We start from the raw sequence: 23,511 nt of genomic DNA on the forward strand, positions 1-23,511 counted from the left end.
TCATTCATGAAGACCCTTCCCCACTCGTAAAACTGTTCTTCTCTCTTGTTAACAAAAGTAAAAATAGCAGTTCCAAAACCCTCCTGCTAAAATTTTTGGAAAAGAATGAAGTAAATCCAAGTTTCCTACCACTTTATGTAAGAATTTAATTCTTTATTATTTTATGGGTGTATTGGTATTTATGGCAGAACTCTTCAGAGCTTAATGTGAGTCATGCATAGTTACTTTTTAAAGTTGATAAATGTGATGAAATCGGTTAGGGATGTTTTAGATGCAGACACTTGCTATGCTTTATTTGATTCATTGATCAAGAATTGATTCTTTTTCCCCTTCTTGTGAGCACCAAAGAAAAATGCTGACAACTTTTTTGCTGGACCATAGCATTATCCGATCCATCGGTCCATTAAAGCTTCCAGGATTAAGAAGGGCATCTCGTGTTCACTGTGCAATGTGTTCTTTAAGAGCTAAAGAAGGTGCCACAGCAATGACTTGCATGTAACTGCAGGTTCTTTGCAGCCACGTTTTTACCTCTATTGATTTTGTCTACAAGTAGCATGATTTTCAGACAGACCTTTGTAAGGCTTCATATGCTTCATCTGATTGTTGCAATTTAATTTTATCAGACAGCTGATCTATTTGGAAGTAGTCTAATGCATAAACATTTCTTTAGTGTTGAAGGTGATGCTATCAAAGTTTTTGTACGGGTGCGTCCCCCTTCAGACAGCACTGCATTGACGGATGGAGATCATGGCCTGTGTTTATCTGTGCTTTCATCAAATACCATCCGCCTGCACTCAAAGCCTGAGCCTAAGATCTTCACTTTTGATTACGTTGCAAATATGGAAACAACACAGGTAATCATTTCCAGAATCTCATAACTACTATTTTCACCCAAATTTTGGCAGCTACTATGCTAAGCATTTCTAAAGACGTAGTGCATTAGGTCTAATTTTTTTCGGTGGTCAGAATGGAAATATGTTGTTATAGTGTACAATGCTGCACTAAATTCTGCTCTCTAACAGTTTTCATGTGATTTTTTTTAAGCTGTTAATTTCTTTAATTGGAGTTTGAATTAAAATTGAATGTTTTGTTTGTAAACATTATGGTAACACCATAGAGAGAAAATAAATCTGCCTGTTGAGACAAATGTATAAGAATAACTGGCAGTCAGTAGCTGATATTAAGAAGTGATTTCACAGAATATGCTGAGTTGGAAGGGATTCATCAAGTTCAACTCCTGGTCCTGCACATTTGTATTTAAGGAACTTCAGAGTTTCTATTCTATTTAGTATATTTCCTTCTTATACTTTTGCCTTTTAAATGCTCACCTGTGACATGTAATACTGGAAAGAAAGTACTTCAGTTTAATTTCTATAATATGGTGATTGATGTTCTGATTGTAATTTTAATTCTGCTAGGACTCACAATTCCATTTAAATTCTGTTAAAACAACAAACTAAACAAAACCTCCCAAAAACCTCTCCTGCTCTAGGCTATTATTTGTAGCTACGATCTTCTTGCAGATCTAAGAGAAAAATGTGAAGACAGATGAGACTAAGTTGTGCAGCTTTGTTGAATGTGCCACTGTGCAGTGGTAAATGTTGAAAGCTACATTTTTTTAAGTGTCACAGGCACCTGGCCTACCAATGGCATAAACTTCATAACATAATCAAAACCACTGGATCAAAATTATTACTATGTATTTGGAAACTGTTACTATGATGCTGAATTTTATTACGTCTCTGAGTTTGTCAAGGAACACAATTTTTTCAGAGTGATTTATGTCACAAAGACTTAGGATGTATCATTTTGCTGTGAGAATTCCAGGGCTCATCATACATGCCTAACCTTAAGGAATGCATCTATTATATACTATAAAGTTATGGCATAAGAAACACTGACATAACAGATATTTAAACAGGTGGTGCCAAGTGCTTTCTCTTTTCCTTGTCCCCAGGAGTCTGTGTTCTCAAGTGTGGCTAAAAACATTGTTGAATCTTGTATGAATGGCTACAATGGAACCATCTTTGCATAGTAAGTGATTTTGTAGCAATTACGGTCATTTCATATCAATGGTGACATTTAAGGAGATCCTGCTAATAAGAAGTTGGGGTTTTAAGAGCCAGAGCCTGCCTGATGTTAAAGTAAAATTTAAAAGACATTCCTTATGCTGTGCTGCTGTAAGGAAGCTTCTTGCAGTATTGGATGGTGCTCCTTGCCCCTCTTTTGGAGGAATCTGTATGTAGGTGTTATGCTTTTAACACTTAAGGCTGATAATGCCGATGTAAACTCATTTCAGTTTTACTGTTGTTTACTTAAAAAATAGGAAGAGAAAGCTAGTGGTTGTAGAATTGTTAAAGAGAAAGCCTGTGGTTTTCAATATGGCCATGGTAAAATGGAATGAAAATTTTTTTTAACTTCACATTTGGTCAGATCAACTCTTCAGTGACTCTTGGCTGCCTGTGGGAAAACTCATGAATGATAATTTTAACTTCTAGAATATTTTTAAGATAGAAATATATCCAGGACTAGTAGTATGAATATTGTTATATTAACTTAATATTTTTTTCATTTTGAAAACTGAGGAACCACTTTGGTCAGAAAATGCTGACTTAAACGGCTAATCTAATCAAAACCTTACTGGGGTGTTTTTAGTGTGGCACAGCTCTTGCAAAACTATGAAGTCCACTTTGTTACAATATACAAATGTGGAAAAATGAAATTAAATTGCCCTGAAGTTTCTCTAGCATGATTAATAACTACATTAGAAAAAAAACTCTAAAAGAAAAAAATACTTTGAAGTCAGACATATCCTTATATCCAAATATATCCTGAGTGACATGAAACTGACCCAAAAATTAGTTTTATGTATATATTTGAAAGCCTTCATTTTAATGCTAACTTCCCTTTCCAACAGAAATGAGGAAGGAAATGGTGGGTGGTAGGGGAGACAAAATGGGATTTAACTAATGGGATTTCTTGGTAAAATTTGCTATTTATTTTTATACCCTTTTAGATGACTGATTTCTCAGCTTGCTTCTCTATCCTTATCTTCAGTTTAGAAAATTTTTTATTTGCTTGTTTTAAACTTTGACTTGTCCTTAAAAGATGAAGATGAATGAAAAATTCAGAATAAAATTTAATCTCACTTTTTTTTTCTTTTTGTTAGTGGCCAGACTGGGTCAGGGAAAACCTTTACTATGATGGGTAAGTGCATGGCAATTAATCTTTCAGTGGTTTCTTGATTTTTTTTTTTTTTTTTTTTTTTTTTTGTCTTGAGATGTATTCCTCATGTCAGCCACTACTGTTGAGTACTACTAATTAATTATCTTTTTAATTAAAAAATCCCTTTAGGACCATCTGATTCTGATAATTTCACTCACAGTCTGAGAGGTGTAATTCCACGGAGCTTTGAATACTTATTTTTTCTAATTGAGCGGGAAAAAGAAAAGGTACATTTATTTTGTAATTACTATTGCAGTAAAGTAATGTCTCACAGTAAAGATTAGCTAGGGTTGGTAAACTGGGTGTGCAGCCATTAAGTTACCAAGATTATTGCCTCAAACGTATTAATGAGAAATGCTTGCATTTAGTACTACCAAATTATAGTACAGTTTCTTCAGACACAAGTGTGCTCATATTTTGAGTCTAAAAAAGCATCTAGGTTTCTGGATGTTGGTTGTCACCTGGGCATCAGGAATGTATAGTGTGCAGAATATATATGCAATCTAATAGCTTTAGGTACATGTGAAAAGAGACTTGCTGCCATACAATGACAGACTTCATAAAACCAATCTGTTGTTTATAGTGTAAATTACTGTGTTTTTCAGGCTGGCAGTGGAAAGAGTTTTCTCTGCAAATGCTCATTTATTGAAATCTACAATGAACAGATATTTGACTTGCTAGATTCTGCTTCAGCTGGACTCTTTCTCAGAGAACACATCAAGAAGGGAGTCTTTGTTGATGGTGCTGTTGAACAGGTGGTGTCATCTGCTGCTGAAGCATACCAGGTATTTTTTGGCACTTTTTAATGCTGGACTATTCATCTTAGATCTTACATGGTAAATATTCCTCTTGGATTAAAGCACATTTTTTAGCTTATTTTTTGTCTGTAATGCTTTCTGCCCCCTTATCTCCCTACTTCAAAACATAGTGTAAAAAAAGCTTGTTTAAGTCTATGCTTCATGACTATCCCATACCTGTAAGAAATCAAAAAGGTTTTAGAGTTTGGAATACCTGAATGGCAATTACAGTAATCTTTCCCCAGTGCTTGCCCTACACATCTCTGAAATAGCCACAGAAAGCTACATTTTCTGCTAAGTGGGCTCCATGTGTTCCAGAATTGTCAGGTTTATTTCTCCATGAGTGATACACATACAGATAGTGCTTGTGTGACTTTAATTTTTTTTTTTTAATTATTATTGTGTGTACTGCTAACATACCCCAGTATGGGGTATATTATGCTTTCAAACAGCAATGGCACTTTTGGAGAAAAGAAGTGAATATTATAACAAGTTCTGCTACTAAGCTTTACTCTAGCTATATCTTTTTTGCTTTTAAAATACTTATGTTGGAAACAGTAAAAAAAGTCCTTGTCCTTGAGATTTGTACAAGCTGTCACATGGAATTGTGCCTATGGCTGCTTATGTCACCTGTGTGTAAAGTACAGTCTGACACAGCTGAAACTGTGATGTCTTTCTCATGCTTAGGTATTAACTACGGGCTGGAGAAACCGTCGTGTAGCATCGACCTCCATGAACAGAGAGTCCTCCAGATCCCATGCAGTTTTCACTGTCACAGTGGAATCCATGGAGAAGAACAACGAGCTAGTTAACATTCGGTCTTCCCTGCTCAACCTGGTTGACTTGGCAGGGTCTGAGAGACAGAAAGACACCCATACAGAAGGGCTGAGGTTAAAGGTTGGTTCTGTAGTATCTGTGGCATCTTTCTCCTTTCAGATGCAGTGCCCTGTTCCTTCCACCAAATCCATTCACTCTTGTTCCTTCCTCTTTTTTAGGAAGCAGGCAACATCAATCGGTCACTAAGCTGCCTGGCCCAAGTAATCACAGCGCTTGTTGATGTGGGCCATGGCAAACAGAGACACATTTGTTACCGGGATTCCAAGCTCACTTTTCTGCTACGGGTAATATATGTCCTCTGGATTTAATCTGCTACCTGAGATGTAAAAAAATATATTTCATTCAGCTTCTTAACTATTAAAAGCTGAATTCCAGTGCATTAAAGTTGTTTCAATATTGGGCAAGTGGATAAAAGATTGAAAGTTATCTTTTTAGCCTAAACAGATTTCTGATCAATCCATCGCTGTTAACTGAAAACAAATCCATTTATTGTCATAAGCTGCTACTACTTACATATTTGGAAGTTTTGATGAAAGAAGAAGCACATTTTCATCCTTATAATTTTGGAAATAATGTGTATCAAAGTGTAATATTTAGAGATGTATTGATACATTTGCTGTGATTTCCAGAATTAGCTTATTAGGGTTGGTCTAGCATTAAAGATCAGTTAAATTTAGTCTCCTGCCTGAGAGCTTGTAGGCTCTTTTCAAAATGAACACAAAACAAAGACATAAGCAGTCAAAGATTTGTTGGATGTCAGCACTCACCAAAATTCTGTGTAGAGTACATGAATGGCTGGAGTATATTTTTGTATTATAATATAATATTTGTACACATACAGTATTTTGTATTTGTGTTGTGATCACAGCAAAATTTCTCAATGTTCCATCCCAGTTCTGTGTAGATTGATGAAACTCTGAGGAATTATGTTCTTCCAATGCAACCCAAAATACAAAAATATTGGAAGAGAATTGCTGTTCCTTTAAGTGGTCATTTTTTTGAGGTGTCTATACTGCAAAGAAGTCCACAGACATGAGCTTCACTACTACAGACTGAGAATGCCATCAAGGCTTGAGGACTAATCTGTAGTAGCTGACTTTTAGTCTTTAGCTATAAATGCTGCCTTCCCCTGAGATTTGAGAGTTACTTATTTAACAGTACAGAAATGCTGTGCATGTAAAAGGGGGATGGTCCTTTTATATCCTTGGTCAAGAATCTGTTGGTTTGTGATTTTGCTTGTTTGATAGTTGCAACTAGAAGGAAGATGGGTTGGAACAACGAACAGATAATGTTGAAAGTAGTGTTAAAACAAATCTGCTAATTACCAAAAATTATTTTTGCAGTTGTTTAGAAGTTTTTTACACTCCCTGCTGTTCAGGTGAAGAAAATATCTCAATACAGTCTGAGTTTTGGAGCCCCAAATAAAGTCTTTATTTATGGTCACATCCTTTATACACCCACATTTGAAATAAAATTTGAGAAACTTACCTTCTATGTGGATATTTGTTAAATGAAATTATTTCTGAAATTCGTTCAAAATGATACACAGTATCTTTTAGGTGATGACTTCCTATTGTGACCAAAAATATGCAAATAAAACTAACTTCCATGTTTTTAATAGGATTCACTTGGTGGTAATGCAAAAACATGTGTAATTGCAAATGTTCACCCAGGATCCAAGTGTTTTGGTGAAACATTGTCCACCCTTAATTTTGCTCAGAGAGCAAAGCTGATTAAAAACAAGGTAAGAAAGTTAATTAATGTCTTTATTGTAGCAAGAGACACTTGGCATTTAACTTACATGTCTGCAAGCAAGGTAGCTTCACTGAAGTACTCCTGTGCTTTCACTAGTTAAAGTTGATTTGGCTTATTTGAAAACATTAATTTGCTTTGTGGTTTTTTTTTTAAAGACAAATTGTTTTTGAAAAGGGCTTGTTTGCTCTTGGTTAGAAATAAAGGACAACAGCTGGACACTAAGTAATGGCTGCTAACAGCACATACTTATTGCTTGCTCTCAGAGCTCTTCATTAGAAAAGTAAAAAGTAAATCTATACTAAAAATGCAAATTGACAAAAAGTTCTGATTCAATGTTGTTTCTGTTCACTTGTTCTTTATTAATTCTAGTGCCCAACATGTAATTTTTCATGAGTGGGTGTTTAAATGCATGCTGGCATTTAGCTGAAACTGTCTCTGATGTATACTACTTTGTTGGTGAAGAAGGTCCAGGCAAAATTCTGCAAAAACATTACATTTTTTAACATCTAATTCCATCTGAAGTGCAACTTGCTGATTTCTCAGTGAATGGAACTTTGCTTTTTCGAGGAATTCTTTTCTAAGATGGAAGGAATTCTCAGTAATTTTACTGGTTTGCATTCTTTGAGTTTTCTCCTATCATGTAGGATTTTTATTTATACCTTTTCCTAATTTTCTCCAATTTATAACAGGCTGTAGTAAATGAAGATACACAGGGAAATGTGAACCAGCTGCAAGCTGAGGTCAAGAAGTTGAAAGAGCAGCTTGCTAAACTTACTTCAGTGCCATCTGTGTGCAGTATTTCTGTATCACAAGGTAAGAGTTGGAGGTGAGGGAGAATTTGCTACTTCTATAACCCAGAAGGTTGGGGGCCTTCATTAAGTTTCTAAACTATTAGTATTTTTGTAGGGACTGATGTACTTGGATCATATTTTGCCTTTGGATTCTATTTCCTGTACTTGTATCTGCTACCTTGCAGAAATTATTAATGTGGTTTTATTTTCTTCCTCATAAGTTTGGGTACTGGACTGTTATTTTATTATATGATACCTAGATATTCTTCCACTACTTAAGATATATGCTGCCTAATCCTTTAAGTAACCAAAAGTTTGCATGTGATTCCTTGTACATTTTAGTCAGAGGGAAGGCACAGTGTTGCATTCTTTTTAAGCTCAGGGCAGGATTTTCTTCCCACTTTTCCCTTTTTTGCCCCTTCCAGAAGAACCTAAGAGGGATGCTTACTTTCAAGAGACATTTGTTTTCAATATAAGGTAGAAATAGAGTTTTTAGGTAATCTTCCATAAGCTTCTCATTAGGCCATTTTATCTGCAATACAAATCTCAGCAGAGCTTCCCAGTCTGTGTTTCTCACTGAAATGTGCTGCTTGATAAGGTTTGATTACAAGGTCATAAACTTTGTCTTGTAACTTACTGGTTTTGTGAGTTAACTCTTTCCTGACCTTGCCAAGAAATAGAAGATACAGCAGGACAAGTTATGGCAGAAGTTAGAAAGCCTTGTCTAATATAAAGCATCTGGGCTTGAGTTTTCCTAAGGAAAAATACTTCTATGTTAGCATACAAGTTCAACCAGTAAAAACAAGTCAGAGATGAGGTAGGACAGTGAATGAATCATGATTCATAAATATATGAATATTGACAGAGGGCTCAATGTTTAGACCCATGATAGAGTTCTGAGGGAAAACAAATGATGACGGTTAAATATTCAGGAGGAGTTTTGAGAAGAATCTGAAATATCAGAGCTGTGTTTGTTCTGTGCAGTTAAATTTTGTTTGCAATACTCATTCACAGAAATACAAAATCTGCTTTCTGTGTGCTTCAGAAACATGGCATTTTAAAATATATTAAATCATGATAATGTAGCTATCGTGCACCTGGATACTATGGTGATTAGTATTCCATAAATAAGTAGACTTGTCTGTATTAGAATATTCAGACATGCTATTTTGAATTAATTTCCAAGTGGATTATTAAACCCTCTTAATCCCTTGTGTGGACACTTTCCTTCCAGATTAAGCCACTAATTGTCCACATAATTCAAGCTTATTTTCTTAAACTTCCTTCTCATAAACCAGTCAGTCCACTTTTAATATGTACAAACTGTACTAATAATGGCTTAGTGTTATCAAATTAATTTCAGAGGGATTTTGCATTTTATAGATATGCTTAGCTGAACAGACCGATTCTTTTACTTTTATTAAAGTCCATTGCAAGGCTGTTTAATGCTTGAACAACTTTGTTAATTATACAATTATGTAAATTAACTCTGTTCTTTATCAGCACTTGCAGGTGACTTGGAATGACTGTCTAAACAGTGTGCTCTGGGTATGGCACATGATCTTTGTGGAAGAATTACACTGTTTAAAAAATTTATTTGAATTTACTTTACACAATTGTCATGTTATAAATGTAGAAAAAACAAAGTGGTATTTTTATAAATATGGCATTTGTTTCTTTGACTTCTCCTACAGATGCTGTTGAAAAAGGGAAGAACAACATAAATTACATGAACAACTTTCTTGAAGCAATGTTGTTCTGGGAGAAATCAGAAGGGGAAAAGAAGGTAAGAAAACACTGATATTTCTAAGTGCATTCAGTGTATTTTCTGGTGAGAGACCAGTGAGCATACTGAAGCGAACTCTCTTAGTGATTTTCCTGGATTTTGAATAAAAATACTCTGTCCAAAGATAACAAGGTTTGGTAACAAGGCAACTTAGTCAAATGACATTTAAGGTAACACCTACAGTGCTTAAGGACAATGGTTCAGTAGTGGACTTGGCAGTGGTGGATTAATGGTTGGATCTGATGATCATAAAAGTCTTTTCCAACTAAAATAATTCTGTGTTTCTATTCTGTCTTTCAAATTCTGTCAAGCCATAGGATAGCTTTGATAGTATATTTAATTTTAAGGGGTGGTGGCTTTATTGGGTTTTTTAAATTAAAAAAAAATTGAACAGAACAAGCTTTCTGTTTTACTGAATTTTGAGTGTTTTAATCAACAGTGTGGTTTATTAAGCAAATGTCCCAGTCATTCTCATTTTATTGTTCTTCATTGATGGTATAGTACTGAAACAGACAAAATGGATTTTTTTTTTCCTAAAGAAAATTTACTGAAACAGGCAGTGTAGTGATGTGCATCTGAGGTGCTTAACAGAATACTTACTCTATTAGATCATATTGGAGTTTCTAATACATTGTGTAATTTTGATTCTTTATATGACCTGTTGCTCTCTACAAATCTGCTAAAAATGATAGTCTATGTATTCACAAAATTACTGTTAACTGAGATTTTGCATGATTTGTCTGTCTGTGCATGTGTAAAATGTGCATATGTAAAATTTGTCTGTCTGTGCATATGTAAAATGTGCACCTTAAAAATTCACTAATCTGTCTATGTGCTTTCTAAGAATTTATTAGAAAAAGTGGCACAGCTAGAAGAGCTGTGTGCCAAGAAGGAAAAATTTGTTCAGTCCAATAAAATGATAGTTAAATTCCGGGAACACCATATTGTTCGCTTGGAGAGGTTGCATAAAGAAGCTGGTGGAATGTTATTGCCAGAAGAGCAAGATGATCTCCTCAGTGACTTGAGGGAGGAAGTGCAGATACTCAGAGAACAGGTAAAGTCTTTGTTTTTTCTTTTCTGGAACAGGTGGGGGTTTTGTGAGATAGCTCACGTGTTGTAGTTCTGTGATGGGTGAATAGGGGCTTTTTAGGAAGGTCAAGCAGAAAAGCAGAGGATGGGTGTGGGTTCCCTTATAGAAGCATCTCAAACACATGGGGCTTCTTTATGGAAGAGACAATGGCTGGGTTTAGAGTTTGAGTTTGCCTAAGAGGAGAGTTTAGTAAGAGTGATGTTGTGGTGGGAGCTTGCCACAGGCCCCCTGATCTGGGTTAGGTGGAGGACCAAGTTTCTTTTCAGCAACTCATGGAAGTCTCCAAATCACAAATCCTCATTCAGATGGCAGATTTCAAGCTCTGACATCAGTTGAAAGGTAAATACAGCAGGATAGCAATAATGCTGTGGGATTTGAAAGATAATAGACATGCCAGGTGGGCATATAAAGGGGGATGTGGTCCTGGAGCTGTTTGAAGAACAGCTTTGGGTTATTCAGGTGTCCGGTAGGTGTGGTATAATTTGTGAGGCAGTTTTGAAGAACAAAGAAAACCAAGAGAGAAGGCAAATTCTTGAAAATCAATTTCCTCCAACACAAGGAGTGAAGAGGAGTAAATGTCTTGGCAGAGTAGCATAAATCTGTAGCTCATAATTGAGCTTCAAAGGAAAGGGAGGAGGAAAAGAAACAAAGTTCAGGACAGTCTTTTATTGACTACATTACTGTGGCTTGCAAGGAAGATGCCATCACTATGGCATTGAAAAAGCCAAAGTTTAAAGTTAAAATAGAAAAGGGTATTGAGAACAGCAAGAAAGGATCCTACTGCTTTGTTACCAGTAAAAGAATAAACAGATAAAATGTAAACTCACTGTTTTGAGAGTAGATTCCAAGGCAGCAAGAAAATTAATCAAAGAAAAACTGAGTAGTTTTAACCACTGTGGGGAACGCCTCTTTCGTTTTCTATTACAGTTTAATCCTTATTAAAGGTAGTAGAGTAACAACTAGATAGCATTGTCTGAAAAATAAAAACTGTTGAATAAAACATTGATTACCACAGATGGAACAACACCCACGAATTGCAAAGTATGCCATGGAGAACCATAATCTCAGGGAGGAGAATAAAAAACTTCGTTCTTTACAATCAGTTAAAAAGGCCCAAGAAATTGATGCTCAGACTATTGCACAGCTACAAAAAGCTTTTTTGGAAGCTTCAGCCACAGAGAAAAGTACTAGAGGTAAAAATATGCTAATGTTTTCCAGATAAATGTGCTTATTGTGTTTCTGCTGTGTGCAGCATAGTGTTGAAAAATATCTGTTTGATGTATTTTTGCCTTCCTCGAAATGGTACCTGAAGACTGATAAAACAATTTTGCTTATTTATATTCATGCTGGCCTTCCAGCAATAGGGAATTTTGATTTGCATCTTGTGAAACTCATCTATAATCTCATTTTGTGCTCCTTAGTTATCATGAAGACTGTGGTAATATTAATTATTACTGGTTTTCGTGTGGACTGTTGCCGGTACCTATTTTTGTCAATCTCAATTGCTGCTGTGCTGTTCAAAAGCTGACAAACACTTTCATTCTAGTAAGGCTTTAGGTATTTGAGCTGCTGTGTGATCTCAGAGGGTCTGTGTTCTGTAGGTCACCGCTTACATTCCAGCACCGTGTCAGTAGAAGGCAACTCTCTGGCATCTGTGGAAAGGCTGAAAGCTCATCTGCTGCAGACCCAAGCTGAACTGGCAACTTCAAAGCAAGAATACGAAGAATTTAAAGAGCTAACCAAGTGAGACAAAACAGTATTGAAATATCTGTAATTAAATTGTTTTAAGTCATTATTCATATCGATTTTTGAAAGACTCAGATCCTGATTATACTGACTAGGCTTGTTCTTTGCATGTAAGAAAGGGACAGCTGAAGAATAATGGCATGTGCACACACAGGGTAGGTTCCTGTTGAACTCGCTAATTCCCAGACTAGGGAACAGCCATCATTAAATCTGAAGGGATGTCTGCACTGCTGCAGGTTTCTTTCTCTTTTCCAAAGCCACTCTTGATAGCAAGATGCAGAAAAATGTTTCACACCATGGCAGAGATGGACATACCCTTTAATTCTGGTAGTCACCTCCTTAACAGCACTGGGAGAGTTTGGCTTAGTTTCCATGCAGAGCCAATGCTTTCAGTAATTGAAATATTACAGGTGGAGGCACTGACAGGAAGTAGGAGTTGATGGGATAGGGGAGAATGAGAGGGGTATTTGGGGCTTTGGTTTTGTGCTACAGTGGTTTTTAATGTAATCACTAAAGTCTGCAAGTATGAGTCAACCTAAATGTAGACTCCAAGCACCTGAGAAAACTCTGGCTGACCTGTTGGTTAATTTTTTATCTCAATTGCAAAGATTTTTAAGAAGGCAATAAAACTGTTATCTTGAGACTTGTTATGGGAACAAAGGTTTAATTCAAATCAGAGCCAAGACATGGTGTCAGTAGTACATTTATATCCATTATATCCATAAACATGAGGTAAGGCTCTACTTAGCCCTTATTAATGTAGTAAAGAATTTACTGTCATTGTTCTCCTAGAGGGCAGCACAAGATAATGGAATGGCCTCACTAATACCTTCAGTGTTCATATGCATGTGAATAATACATTACTTCACTTGATTAACCCCATTTCTGAAAAATTCAGATCTTGTAACTGCAGATAGAAGAAAAATAGCATTTCCAGCAAGTGTAATGCAAACCTGGAAGGCAAAAGGGACCTGATTTTTTCTAAAATTTATTTTAATTGTACCAAACAGTGTTGCTTTCTGTTGATTTCAGTGAAATTAACGTGCAATTCTAAAAGCATCAGGCACAATTTTGCCTCCCTACTTCTATTTTTATAAAGTAGCTTTTAATATCCTTTTTACTTTTTTAGGCAATTGTACAAATCTGTATTTTTATTGTTAGATTTCTGTGTAGCAAATCCTATGAGCTTTATTAATAATAGTATTATGATCTACTGAGGTTATCACTTCAGCAGTCCATCAATTGTTCCATATGATTAAATGCAGTAGTCTATTTATATTTTAATATATTGATTACTTTATTTTTCTGCCCATAGAAAAATAGATTTCTATTTTACATAGTTCATGTTTTGTGAATGTCTTACTTTCTTGTTAGTATGTATGCACTTCATTATCAATTGCCAACATTTTCTTAGTGGAGTGCGGTCAAACAGAAATGTGTTTTTCAGCCCCTGTAGTCACTAAATTTCACTAAATTTAAACTTGTTTCCAGTTTCAGAGTAACTGAAACTTTACATACAGGTTACATATGCTGCAATTGAATAAAAGTAGAGTAAGATAGCAATTTCACAAAAACAACATATGCTAATTTTTCTGCTGTCCAATTGCAGTCAGAACTTCTACTCTGTTCCCTAAGTTTTTCTGCAGATGCCAAGAGTGTAAGGGAAAATGATTGCATTAAACTGCCAAGAGATTAAAAAGCATGTTTCCATTTGTGCATAGACTTTGACCCTACCATTATGACAGTAATGGCAACTATCACAGTAACAGCATGTAGTTCTGCAAAATACCTAGTGAAAATTATTCCTAAATTTCTGCTCAACTGTTGGATTTCAGCTAAAGTACTCTTAGAGGGCAAAATAATCTTAACAGAGCAGCACTTTCAAAAAAAAAAAAAGTCTTTAAAGGATTTTCTTTAATCCTGGCAAGCTCCAGTTTAGACTTCTCATATAACTGGATAACATTTTAAAAGCTTAAAACCATATTGGTATGGGTGATATCACTTTCTCATAAAAGGAACTGCAGAGCTCTCAGCTTATTTCTTACTATGTAATGGATTTTTTTTTCTGACATGTTTAGTTATCCATCTGCTTGCTTCATTATGCAGGCACAAATAAGCTGCTTAGCTTTTCTATTTTTTATACGTTATTTTTTACTTTTTAATACAGCAGTAGTGGCTTTCTTCTCAAAATAATGCATTTTGGTGTTTGGGTAAAAGTTCAGCTGCAGTTTGTTCATTGGCAATACTGCAGTGCTTCCTTACTGATAGGACAGCATACTCATGGAGTAGTTATGACAGTAGCAAAATACTTCCTAAACAGGAAAAAACAGATGGAACTGGAATCAGAGCTTCAATCCCTTCAGAAAGCCAACCAGCATCTTGAAAACATTCTGGAGGCAACCAAAGCACACAAGCGCCAGGAAGTCTCTCAGCTCCATAAGCTACATAGAGAAAGTCTTAAGGTATGAGAATAAGTTTATTTAAGGCCACACATACTTACTCCTGAGTTGTGCAAGAGTACAGACTGTCATTTGTGTGATCCCTTAGCCTAACTAGTTTTCTGGAATGTTCTCCATATGTGATAAACCAAATAGGCTACTTTTTGTTCTGGAGTATTAACTGAATGGCTGCTTACTGTCATCAGATGACAAATCTGAAGAAGTAATAGTTCAGAACGAGCCACTTTAAGTATTTTATTTAATTATTCTGCTTAGAGAATTCAAAAAATACAATACCAGATAAAGTTTTAATTTCATTTTACAGTTAAAATAAAGACTGCTTTGTAATCTTTGTAACAGAGCATAACCACTCCAACTAGAGCTTACCAGCTAAGGTCTCGCCTTGTGCCGCGAATTAGCCCAGATAACAATTTTGAAGATTTTCAGCATTCTGAAGAGATGATGGATGACATTCTAAAAGAGCCAGTTCCTCCAGAGATGAGTGAACAAGCCTGTGAAGCCATTGCTGAAGAGCTCAAAGTGGCACAGGTGAATATTCTAAATAAAATGTGAAGTGTGTGTGCAACTTTATAATAAAGCAGGCTTTGCCATGAAATACCTCCCCTGCACCAAGTGCATTTTGATTTGCATGGGAAACTGAGGCCCTACATTAATACTTAGCACTAAACAGTTCTCTATACATTGTACTTTAAGGAGGTTTTACAACAAAAATACTGAAAGTGATTTGAGGGTTGAATATCATAAGTAGTTTATTGCAGGATGTTCATACTTTTTTCTATTTGAACCTGATAACTTGCCTCTGAGTAATCCTCTTTATAAGTTGACAGCTACATTTGTAACAATACACAAGCTTAATATATAATACTGCATTATTTGAAGAAAACTGCCAAATAATGCTTGTCCACCGTTATAGATTGTCTTGTATCTTTTCTAGTGGGCAGGGAAGGTCTTTTGCCACATAGAAGAACACTAGAAATTTATCTGAACTACTCTCTAGAAGCTGGAGCTAACTTCAGTGCATGAAAAACCCTGGCACAACAGCCAAAGGCCCTCTTTGATGCTTACCATAGTGCAGAGATCCTGTAAGGAGTTTAACTAGTGTATGTTTTGAATAATTTCTTTTTAAAGCCTTATTTTTCCAAGATTCAGTCCTTGTATTCACTGATGGATTTTCTTGTGTTTTGGCAGTTAAGTTAGAAATAGGAGAAATCAGCTACTTTAGATACCAGCTGATTTTTGAGTGTTCTGTTTTCTGTTGGTTCAGGTCATAAAAATAGAAACTTGTTGACTTTCTATATTTAATAAGCACAGACTTCCATATGGCATGTGAAAAAAGTGCAGGATGGGTGCTCTAATTTTGAGTGTCTGTTGTGTCACAGGAGCAACTGAGCACAATGCAGACAAAGCTGGATGAAGAGGAAAGCAAGAACATGAAACTCCAGCAGCATATTAATAAACTGGAGCATCACTCTGCACAAATACAGGAGGTGAGAGAACAATGTAATATAGGGCTCATGTAACTATCATACAGTCATACTGCTGTGGTGTCTGCTGAGGTCTTGCAATGTTACTTGCATTTTGACAACTTTACATAGCATCATAACTCAGGGCTGTGCTGGAAGACTAGGATTTAAAATCATGGAATAGTTTGGTTTGGTTTAAAGGTCATCTAATCCAACCCCCCTGGATCTGGAGTAAGCAGAGAAGGTTCATATAACACTGCAGTTTTGAGTTTGGTTTTGTTGCTTTAAATCTTGTGAATCCACGCCTGCTTGAGCTTAAATATAAGCAAACAAACACTGTTGTGGCTGGGTTTGGCCAGCTTCATGTTTTCTGAAAAACAGCTATAGTGACAAGGAAATTTTAAACTTTAAAATGCTACAAATACTTGTCTCAGTTGGAACTACCAGATATTTGCAAGTCTTGCTTGATTGCTAGGGTTGTTCTATCATAGAAAAGGAAATAAGGCCTGTATTCATTTCCACATCAGTCTCACTTGTGATATCTGTGATATCAGCTCCTAAGCTGTGGGTTCCTTTCAAATGAACTTTTTAGATAAGGTAATGTCTTCAGTTATATAAATTATTTTTTCCTTGCACTTTGAGGGATTTCAGAGTTACCAAATACTGAATTTAAAGAAAAATGTGTTTATAATCAGTTGATAAAATGCTTTAATACATCATTATATTATTGTTACAGTGTGTGGCCTACCCACTCCTACACTTCCTTCTATTTAAAAAAATTTACTTTTCTTTTCAAGCTTCTTTCATCTGAAAGGAATGACTGGAGTAAACAGCGCCAGGAGCTCCTTGAAAAAATAAAATCACTTGAAAAGCAGCTGCAAGAAAGTCAAAACAATGCTGATTGTAAGTCTTTGAAATACTAAAATGTCATAAAAAGTTTTGAGGTGTCTGACTGTTTTAAATCAACAATAGCATGTGCTGAGTAACTAATTTGAGGTGTTAGACCTACTGGTTTGATTTTCTTTGTTTTTTATAAAGAAAGCAATCTTTAATACTTGCATATCATCTTTGCCTAGTCTTGCACAGTATACAATATTCAAAATGGCTCTGTCTTTGAATGTGAAGGAGGTACAAGATACAGTATTTAAAATTAAAATATTAAATAAAACCAAAGGATTAAACCTCTATTGTCTATGGAAATTACAGTGATATTGTGTGGAATGCTTTTGATTCACCCTTAAAGTCAGTGTTTTGTTGACCCTTTCCATTCATGGGCCCTTTTTGTGTGTGATTTTTGAGATTAATTCCACTGAAAACATGTAGAGCTTTATGATCCCAGCAGGTTCTGTAGCATTATGTGTCCTATATCTAGCACAGTTTTCCAAATAACTTTTAAATTATTTTGACTTTTTTTGACAGTATTGACAAGTGAAGTCCATGACCTGCGCATTGTCCTGCAGTCTGCAGACAAGGAGCTGTCTCATGTAAAACTGGAATATAGTGCCTTTAGGGAAAAGCAAGAGAAAGAAATAAGTCAGCTCTCTGCTAGACATATGGATGTACAGTTCCAGCTGGACAGTGTCAGGTATGTTGGCAGTTTGGTACAATCCTTATCATCCCTTCTGGATGCATCCAGTGATTTAGTCATCCTGTCCTGTCCGTGAACTTACACTTCACATGTTTTCTTTAAAGTTGTTGTTTTGTGTTTGTCCTTTGCTTGCTTGCTTGTTTGTTTGTGGGCAGGGGTGTTTGGTTGTTTGGGTTGTTTGATTGGGGTTTTTTTGCTCTGTTCTTTCATGCCTATTTCAGGCAACATGGTGGAATTATTAGAAAGAAAACAAAATGTGCCTGCCTTAATTTTGCTTTCCTATATAATTTTCTCATTAAATAGGATATATCTATAAACTTGCTGCTCTCCAAAAGTTAAGTGGACAGTTTGTCAGTCTGGTCACATGAAGCAGGTGACATAATGATGCCGATCTAAAAAATTACAAGCAGAAAGAAATCACAAAAAACAACTGAAGTTTGAGTATCAAAGCCAGAAAAGCTCATTGCCTTGTCTGCAATAATTGCCATTATCATCAGGAGATGATAATCAGTATGCTTTTTAATTACTAATGTGATTTAGTGATGTTAGAATTTGTTGCTGTTTTGTTTAGTTTGTTTTTGTTGTGCTTTGGTTTTATGGTTTGGGTTTGATTTTTCTTCCTGGAAAACTTCACTACAGTTTGCATTATAGCAGGTGATGTCTTAGCTGAAGCAATTTTTTGAGTGAGGCATTGTAAGACCAGGAATCTGGAACTGAAATTAAGTGCTGTGGTTGTATTAGTGCATTCTGTGTCAGCAGAAATACTGTTTGGAGAGTATTCTTTCCCTCTGTATATTATTTGAATATTTTAAAATACAGTTGGTTGGATTATTTTTATAAGGACACAAACCCTTACTAGATTATTTGGTCTGGATTTTTTAAATGAAGGCTAGAACATGAAAAGATTCTTGAAGAAAAGGCAAGACTGCAGGATGACTACGACAATTTGCAGGAGGTGGCCAAGTTTGAGACAGACCAGCTGAAGCAGCAACTTGAAGATGGGAAGCAAGAAGCAGAAGCAATGAAAACTGAGCTGAGTGTAAGACAGTCAAGGGTTTTAAAGGACATGATTATGCAGAACCCAGATTGCCTAATTTCCGTTATTGTATCACTGATAACATTCCACAGTAGTAATAGGTTTCTTAATGATTTCATTTGGAAGATGTACCCAAATTCTTTTTCTAAACTTACTGCAAGATTTTTGCAACCACAGGCTATCAGAAATACCCAGTAGCATCAGGAAAAATAAGTTTTTAGGCTGAAGAAATTGCTCTGGAAATGTTGAGGGAGATGGGTTAATTACTAAAGGAATAAGACACTTCTTTGGAAAAGAATCTTGACATTGAAATGCCAAGATGACCTTTTATCTCATGGCTAGCCAAGGCTAGCCTAATTATTCTATCTTTACAAAGCAGTTTCTTAAAAATTTTCATAGTGGATGTGATCTTGTTAAAATGATCTATGGCTTGTGGTGGATCACTGTCCTGCAATTTAGTTGATACTGTCCTTGAAAGCCTGTCAGACTACAGTGACTGCCAAACAGCAGCAAGGTTGCTCAAGGGATTTTGCAAATAACTTTCTCTGTGTTTCTGGAGGGGATGTGGTGCCTGCTTAGCAAGTTTGATATAAATTTTCCTTGTTATTGTTTAAGAGAAAGCTGACAGATTGAATATTATTTGTTTAAAGTCTCTATATTTCAGTATTTTGAACAAATACAGAGTTTTAAAGTGGCCCCAAATTAATCTACAATTGAAAATTCTAATTTTTCCCTTAACAGCCTTGGATATTGAGGAGCATCATAGCTATATGAAACTATTATTAACAGCAGGTGAAAAGATTTGATTATTTAATATAAATAAGAGTTTACTTTTGAACTTCTTCAGGACAAACTAAAGATCTTCCAGTTTCCAATTAAGGTTTTCTGAAGTGGTTGGGTTTTTTCAGTCATCTTAAGGATTTGTTTCAATTTTTATTTCTTTTTAAATTGCTTCAGAGACCTTATATTGTAACTTCTTGTAGCAAACATATGTTTTGATATTCTAGAACCTTTTGCAGCTTCTGAAAACAGAAAAAGAACATAATGAAAAACTAACATTACAATTACAAGAAGACAAAGAAAACAATTCAAAGTAAGTTTTAATCAGCAGTGGGGTTTATTTTCATCTGACCTCATTGGTGCTATATGTTGTATTCAGATGGGGATCCCATTTGTAGAGATGTTTTTCTCCAGATAGGTTTTTTATTTAATCCAAATCGGAACAGCAATTCATGTTTATTTAAACTAATTTAATTGTATAGTTTTTCATGTCAAAGATAAAATTCTGCCACTGATAGCAGTGTAAGGCTAGTAACTAAAGTATTAGTCTTTTATATAGCACTGAGAAGGTGATAACTAAAGAACTTAAAAAAATTAAGTGCAAAATAAAATAATTTCATATCACTTTGTTCTTGTTAAAGTTCTCTTACATTTCTAGTAAGAAATACAATCAAAACATGTTTTTATTTTTACCAGGGAGCTGTTGAAAGTACTTGAAAAAGGACAGGTGGAGAAACCATTTTCAGAATTAGAGACACAGTGTGAGCAGCAGGTACAAAAGCAGATTTGAATTTGTGAATTGTGTGTTCGTGGCTTTTTTTGGGCATTAATAACAATTTTATTGGTGTACTGACTGTTAGGTTGATTACCAGCAAAATAAATGTAGAGTGCTCAGGCTACATATTGTTTTGTTAAGCTACTGGTTAACGTTTTAGGTAAGTTTAACGACTTACTTCCTTTTTTTTTTTTCATGACTCGGTGCTTTATAAAATACACCAAAGGTAGGGAAGACATTCCTTCACAAATATTATTTCCTCTAGGAAGCAAAACTGAGGACATTGGAACAGGAGCTGGCTGCTGCTGAAAAGACTATTGCTTCTTTGAAGAAGACAAATGATACAGATAAGGTTTGGGCTTATTTCTGTTACTGGTACACACTCCTGTGGGTAACTATGTTCTGTAGTAGAGATGAAAGACTAGAGCCTTCTTGTGCTGCTTAGTAATTTTGTGCTTTTAGGCAATCCTTGCTATATAGCCAGGTAAAATAAATCCTACTTTTTCCTAGCACGGAGTTGGTAGGGAGGTAGGAAACTGGTATGCATTCAGAGAAAAGACAAGTTAACTGAAGGTAAAACTGTCTACTGGACAAAACATTCAATGCCTAAACAATGCATAACTCCCTAGATAATTAACAAAGCCTTCCAGTCAGGGCTCTGTTGTAATGGGCAGATGGAAAAGGTAAGAAAGGTGTTGTAAGAATGTGACTGTGTGTCACATTATCTTTATTAATAAAATCAAAGCACTTCTTTATGTAAAGACTGTTGTAGTATGAAAGCTGAGTTCCCCTAGTGCAAGCATATGTGCTGTCTATAAAACAGCCATAAGAAATCACATGGTGTGTTCACTGCCTTGCAGGATGCAATGGTAAGTATTGGTTTTTCCATCATAAACCCAAAAATCTGACGTACATAAGGTCAGAATCACTTGGTATTGTCAGTGCAGTGGTGTTTCTTGAATGTGCCTTTTTCCATTATAAACAACCCTTAAATTATAGCAGTTGTGTTCTATTAGTAACCCATTACAGCTTAAGACTAAATCAGCAGGCCAGTCTTCTCTTCTAATGAGCACTGCAGGTTATTTAGCTCTTTCTTTAAGTGCTTAGAACAAAAGCCAGTGATTTAGCTATGAATTTTCTGTTTATTTTTTATATGTGCAGTTTAAGGACTCATTTTCACCTGATTGATTAAAGTTTGGGATTGACAAATTATATACCAAAAAAGTCCAGTTATACATTAAATGGATTTTATATGTATTTTATCAGTATTAATTTTTTTATGTTGCAGGAAGTTGTAACTGACTTGATGAGACAGATCCAGGAGCTGAGGTCTTCAATTAATCATAAAACTGAGTCCATAGATGGGCTGACAAGAGAGCTCGAGGATATAAATGTATGTTCTGTCATTTTGAAGGACATGGTATCGTTCTTTAGAAATGGGATGCAATGGCATGTCTTATCACAGGTCTCAAACAGGATAACTTGCTGCAGTGTTTTAGAAGGAAACTTCTTTGTTTTGACATATTGAAATCTTCTGAACATTTTATGCCTAAGGCTGTCTCAAAAAGTGAACCCTCTCCACATGGTGGGTAAAAAGCTGTCTCTCTAAAGGGACCTATTCACATCCTGTAAACTCCACTCAGCTGACAGTCACATTTAGATTTTCTCAGAAATTGGCAATTTAAGACTTCAGCAATTGAAGCTGAATTGTAAATTCAGTTTTGATAGAGTGAATTTTTATGTTGTTGGTATTACTATGTTCTACATCTGAAAACAAGTATAAAGAACTAAAACTGTGTATTTGAATAACTATGAATAAATATGATGCTTCTGCTTTATTAAAATAGGTCTGGTTTGAAAACTGATAGAGCAGCCAACAGAATGCTTTACATAGTATGTGTGAACTACGAATGCCAAAGGTTCTATAGAAGAAAAATGTTGATGAGACAGATTTCCAAATATGGCTGTCTCTTTAATAATGGTTTTAGTGGGTAATATGTATTGTGGTGGCTAATTCACATTAATAATCTTTTTATATCATTCTGACAACTGATCTCTATATACAGTTTGTATCATTTAGCAAGTAAAATATATCATTCTGGTTTTAGTCATTCATACTAATTTCTAAATGTAGTTGTCCTCCTAAGATTTGTGATGTACATTTCATGTCTTCTAATTCCCAACTTTACCTGATAAATGTTTTTCTAAAATATTTAAAATTTGATTTAATGTTTTTTGTAGTTCAAGTATAATATTGTTCTGGCTGCAAAAGAAGAAAGCATGGGAATCATAGAAGATCAGGAAAAGAAGATTGAAGAACTGAAGGAAGCCTTGGAAGGAAGAGAAATAGCTGATAACATTGAGGTAAAAACATCAATGTTGCTGTATTATGATTATTTGTTCAACCAGACCAATTCAATGTGGTTTTGCTTAAAATGCTCATGTAAAACTTAACCTCATTTTAGTTCAAACTACAGCTAGTTAAGCTGTTCGTAAAAGAATTTTTCATGAGATACCTGACAAATTCTGTTAAATTACCATGTTACTTGATATAAATATTTTATAAGCTACTTCATAAAAGCCTATGCTAAGAGCCTGATTTAATTTTGTTAAGGCCACTGAGGAATCATCAGCTGAATTTAATGGCAGCTTTAGATGATGCAGCTGAGAAATTAAAATAGGTAGAAGAATATATTATGTTCCACAGTGTCTCTTCCCCCACTGCACTATATTCAGTAATATCTTTTCTTTGCTCATAATTTTAACTAAAAGCTCCACCTGCTGGAAACAGATCTAGGACACACATTTGATTCAAATGTGATTTTGCTTTTCAATATTGTATCTTTCTTTAACTCTGTCTTTTCTATTACTGCTGTCACCATTTTTTTGTTGAACATGTCAAACAGTCATAAATACTATCACCTCCTTACATGTAATTTCTACAAGATCATCTGTGATTAGATTTGCTAGTCCAATCAGATAGCACCAATAAAGTCATCCAGGGAGGTGTGTGTTTCTCAAAGGACATGAAACATAATGGAAATCTGTTTTAAAATAAACAGACTGTGTTCATTAATAATCATATCTAAAAGTGACATTCTGAAACCCAAACCTGAGTTGTCTAGCAAATGGATCACTTTGGGGCTTTTGGCTTTTTTTAACTTAGTGCCAGTTCCTGTTTCAGTGTTATCCTTGGGTATATCTGGCTCCTGATAAAAGTATAGTTTTTCTTCTTTACTTTATACTTCAGTTACTAATTTCCTCATCCTTTCTTAACTGGACAAGAAGAACTAGTCTGAGATGGCATTTAAAGTACTAGATAAAATTTTTCCTTATGTATTAATACATCTTGTTTAGGTATGATGCCCCATCAGATAGGGTGG

The 23,511-nt window shown here is 35.3% G+C and overlaps 1 protein-coding gene across 2 annotated transcripts in view; it reads left to right on the top strand.

The window, feature by feature from the left end:
• KIF15 (kinesin family member 15) overlaps positions 1-23,511 on the top strand; it is a 33,858-nt gene that overhangs the window by 2,250 nt on the left and 8,097 nt on the right. For both annotated transcript variants that reach the window (XM_018909703.3, XM_050971012.1), the window contains exons 3-26: positions 671-854; positions 1,958-2,034; positions 3,170-3,207; positions 3,355-3,452; positions 3,831-4,010; positions 4,710-4,919; positions 5,018-5,143; positions 6,481-6,603; positions 7,304-7,427; positions 9,100-9,191; positions 10,036-10,245; positions 11,297-11,474; positions 11,883-12,024; positions 14,348-14,489; positions 14,826-15,014; positions 15,866-15,973; positions 16,747-16,852; positions 17,369-17,534; positions 18,426-18,576; positions 19,581-19,666; positions 20,050-20,125; positions 20,394-20,480; positions 21,417-21,521; positions 22,370-22,492. In XM_018909703.3, the coding sequence (XP_018765248.1) occupies positions 671-854; positions 1,958-2,034; positions 3,170-3,207; positions 3,355-3,452; positions 3,831-4,010; positions 4,710-4,919; positions 5,018-5,143; positions 6,481-6,603; positions 7,304-7,427; positions 9,100-9,191; positions 10,036-10,245; positions 11,297-11,474; positions 11,883-12,024; positions 14,348-14,489; positions 14,826-15,014; positions 15,866-15,973; positions 16,747-16,852; positions 17,369-17,534; positions 18,426-18,576; positions 19,581-19,666; positions 20,050-20,125; positions 20,394-20,480; positions 21,417-21,521; positions 22,370-22,492 (3,121 nt within the window). The remainder of the gene's footprint in view (positions 1-670; positions 855-1,957; positions 2,035-3,169; positions 3,208-3,354; positions 3,453-3,830; positions 4,011-4,709; positions 4,920-5,017; positions 5,144-6,480; positions 6,604-7,303; positions 7,428-9,099; positions 9,192-10,035; positions 10,246-11,296; positions 11,475-11,882; positions 12,025-14,347; positions 14,490-14,825; positions 15,015-15,865; positions 15,974-16,746; positions 16,853-17,368; positions 17,535-18,425; positions 18,577-19,580; positions 19,667-20,049; positions 20,126-20,393; positions 20,481-21,416; positions 21,522-22,369; positions 22,493-23,511) is intronic.

The sequence above is a fragment of the Serinus canaria genome, chromosome 2, assembly GCF_022539315.1.
Source record: "Serinus canaria isolate serCan28SL12 chromosome 2, serCan2020, whole genome shotgun sequence".
NCBI classification, from domain to species: domain Eukaryota; kingdom Metazoa; phylum Chordata; class Aves; order Passeriformes; family Fringillidae; genus Serinus; species Serinus canaria.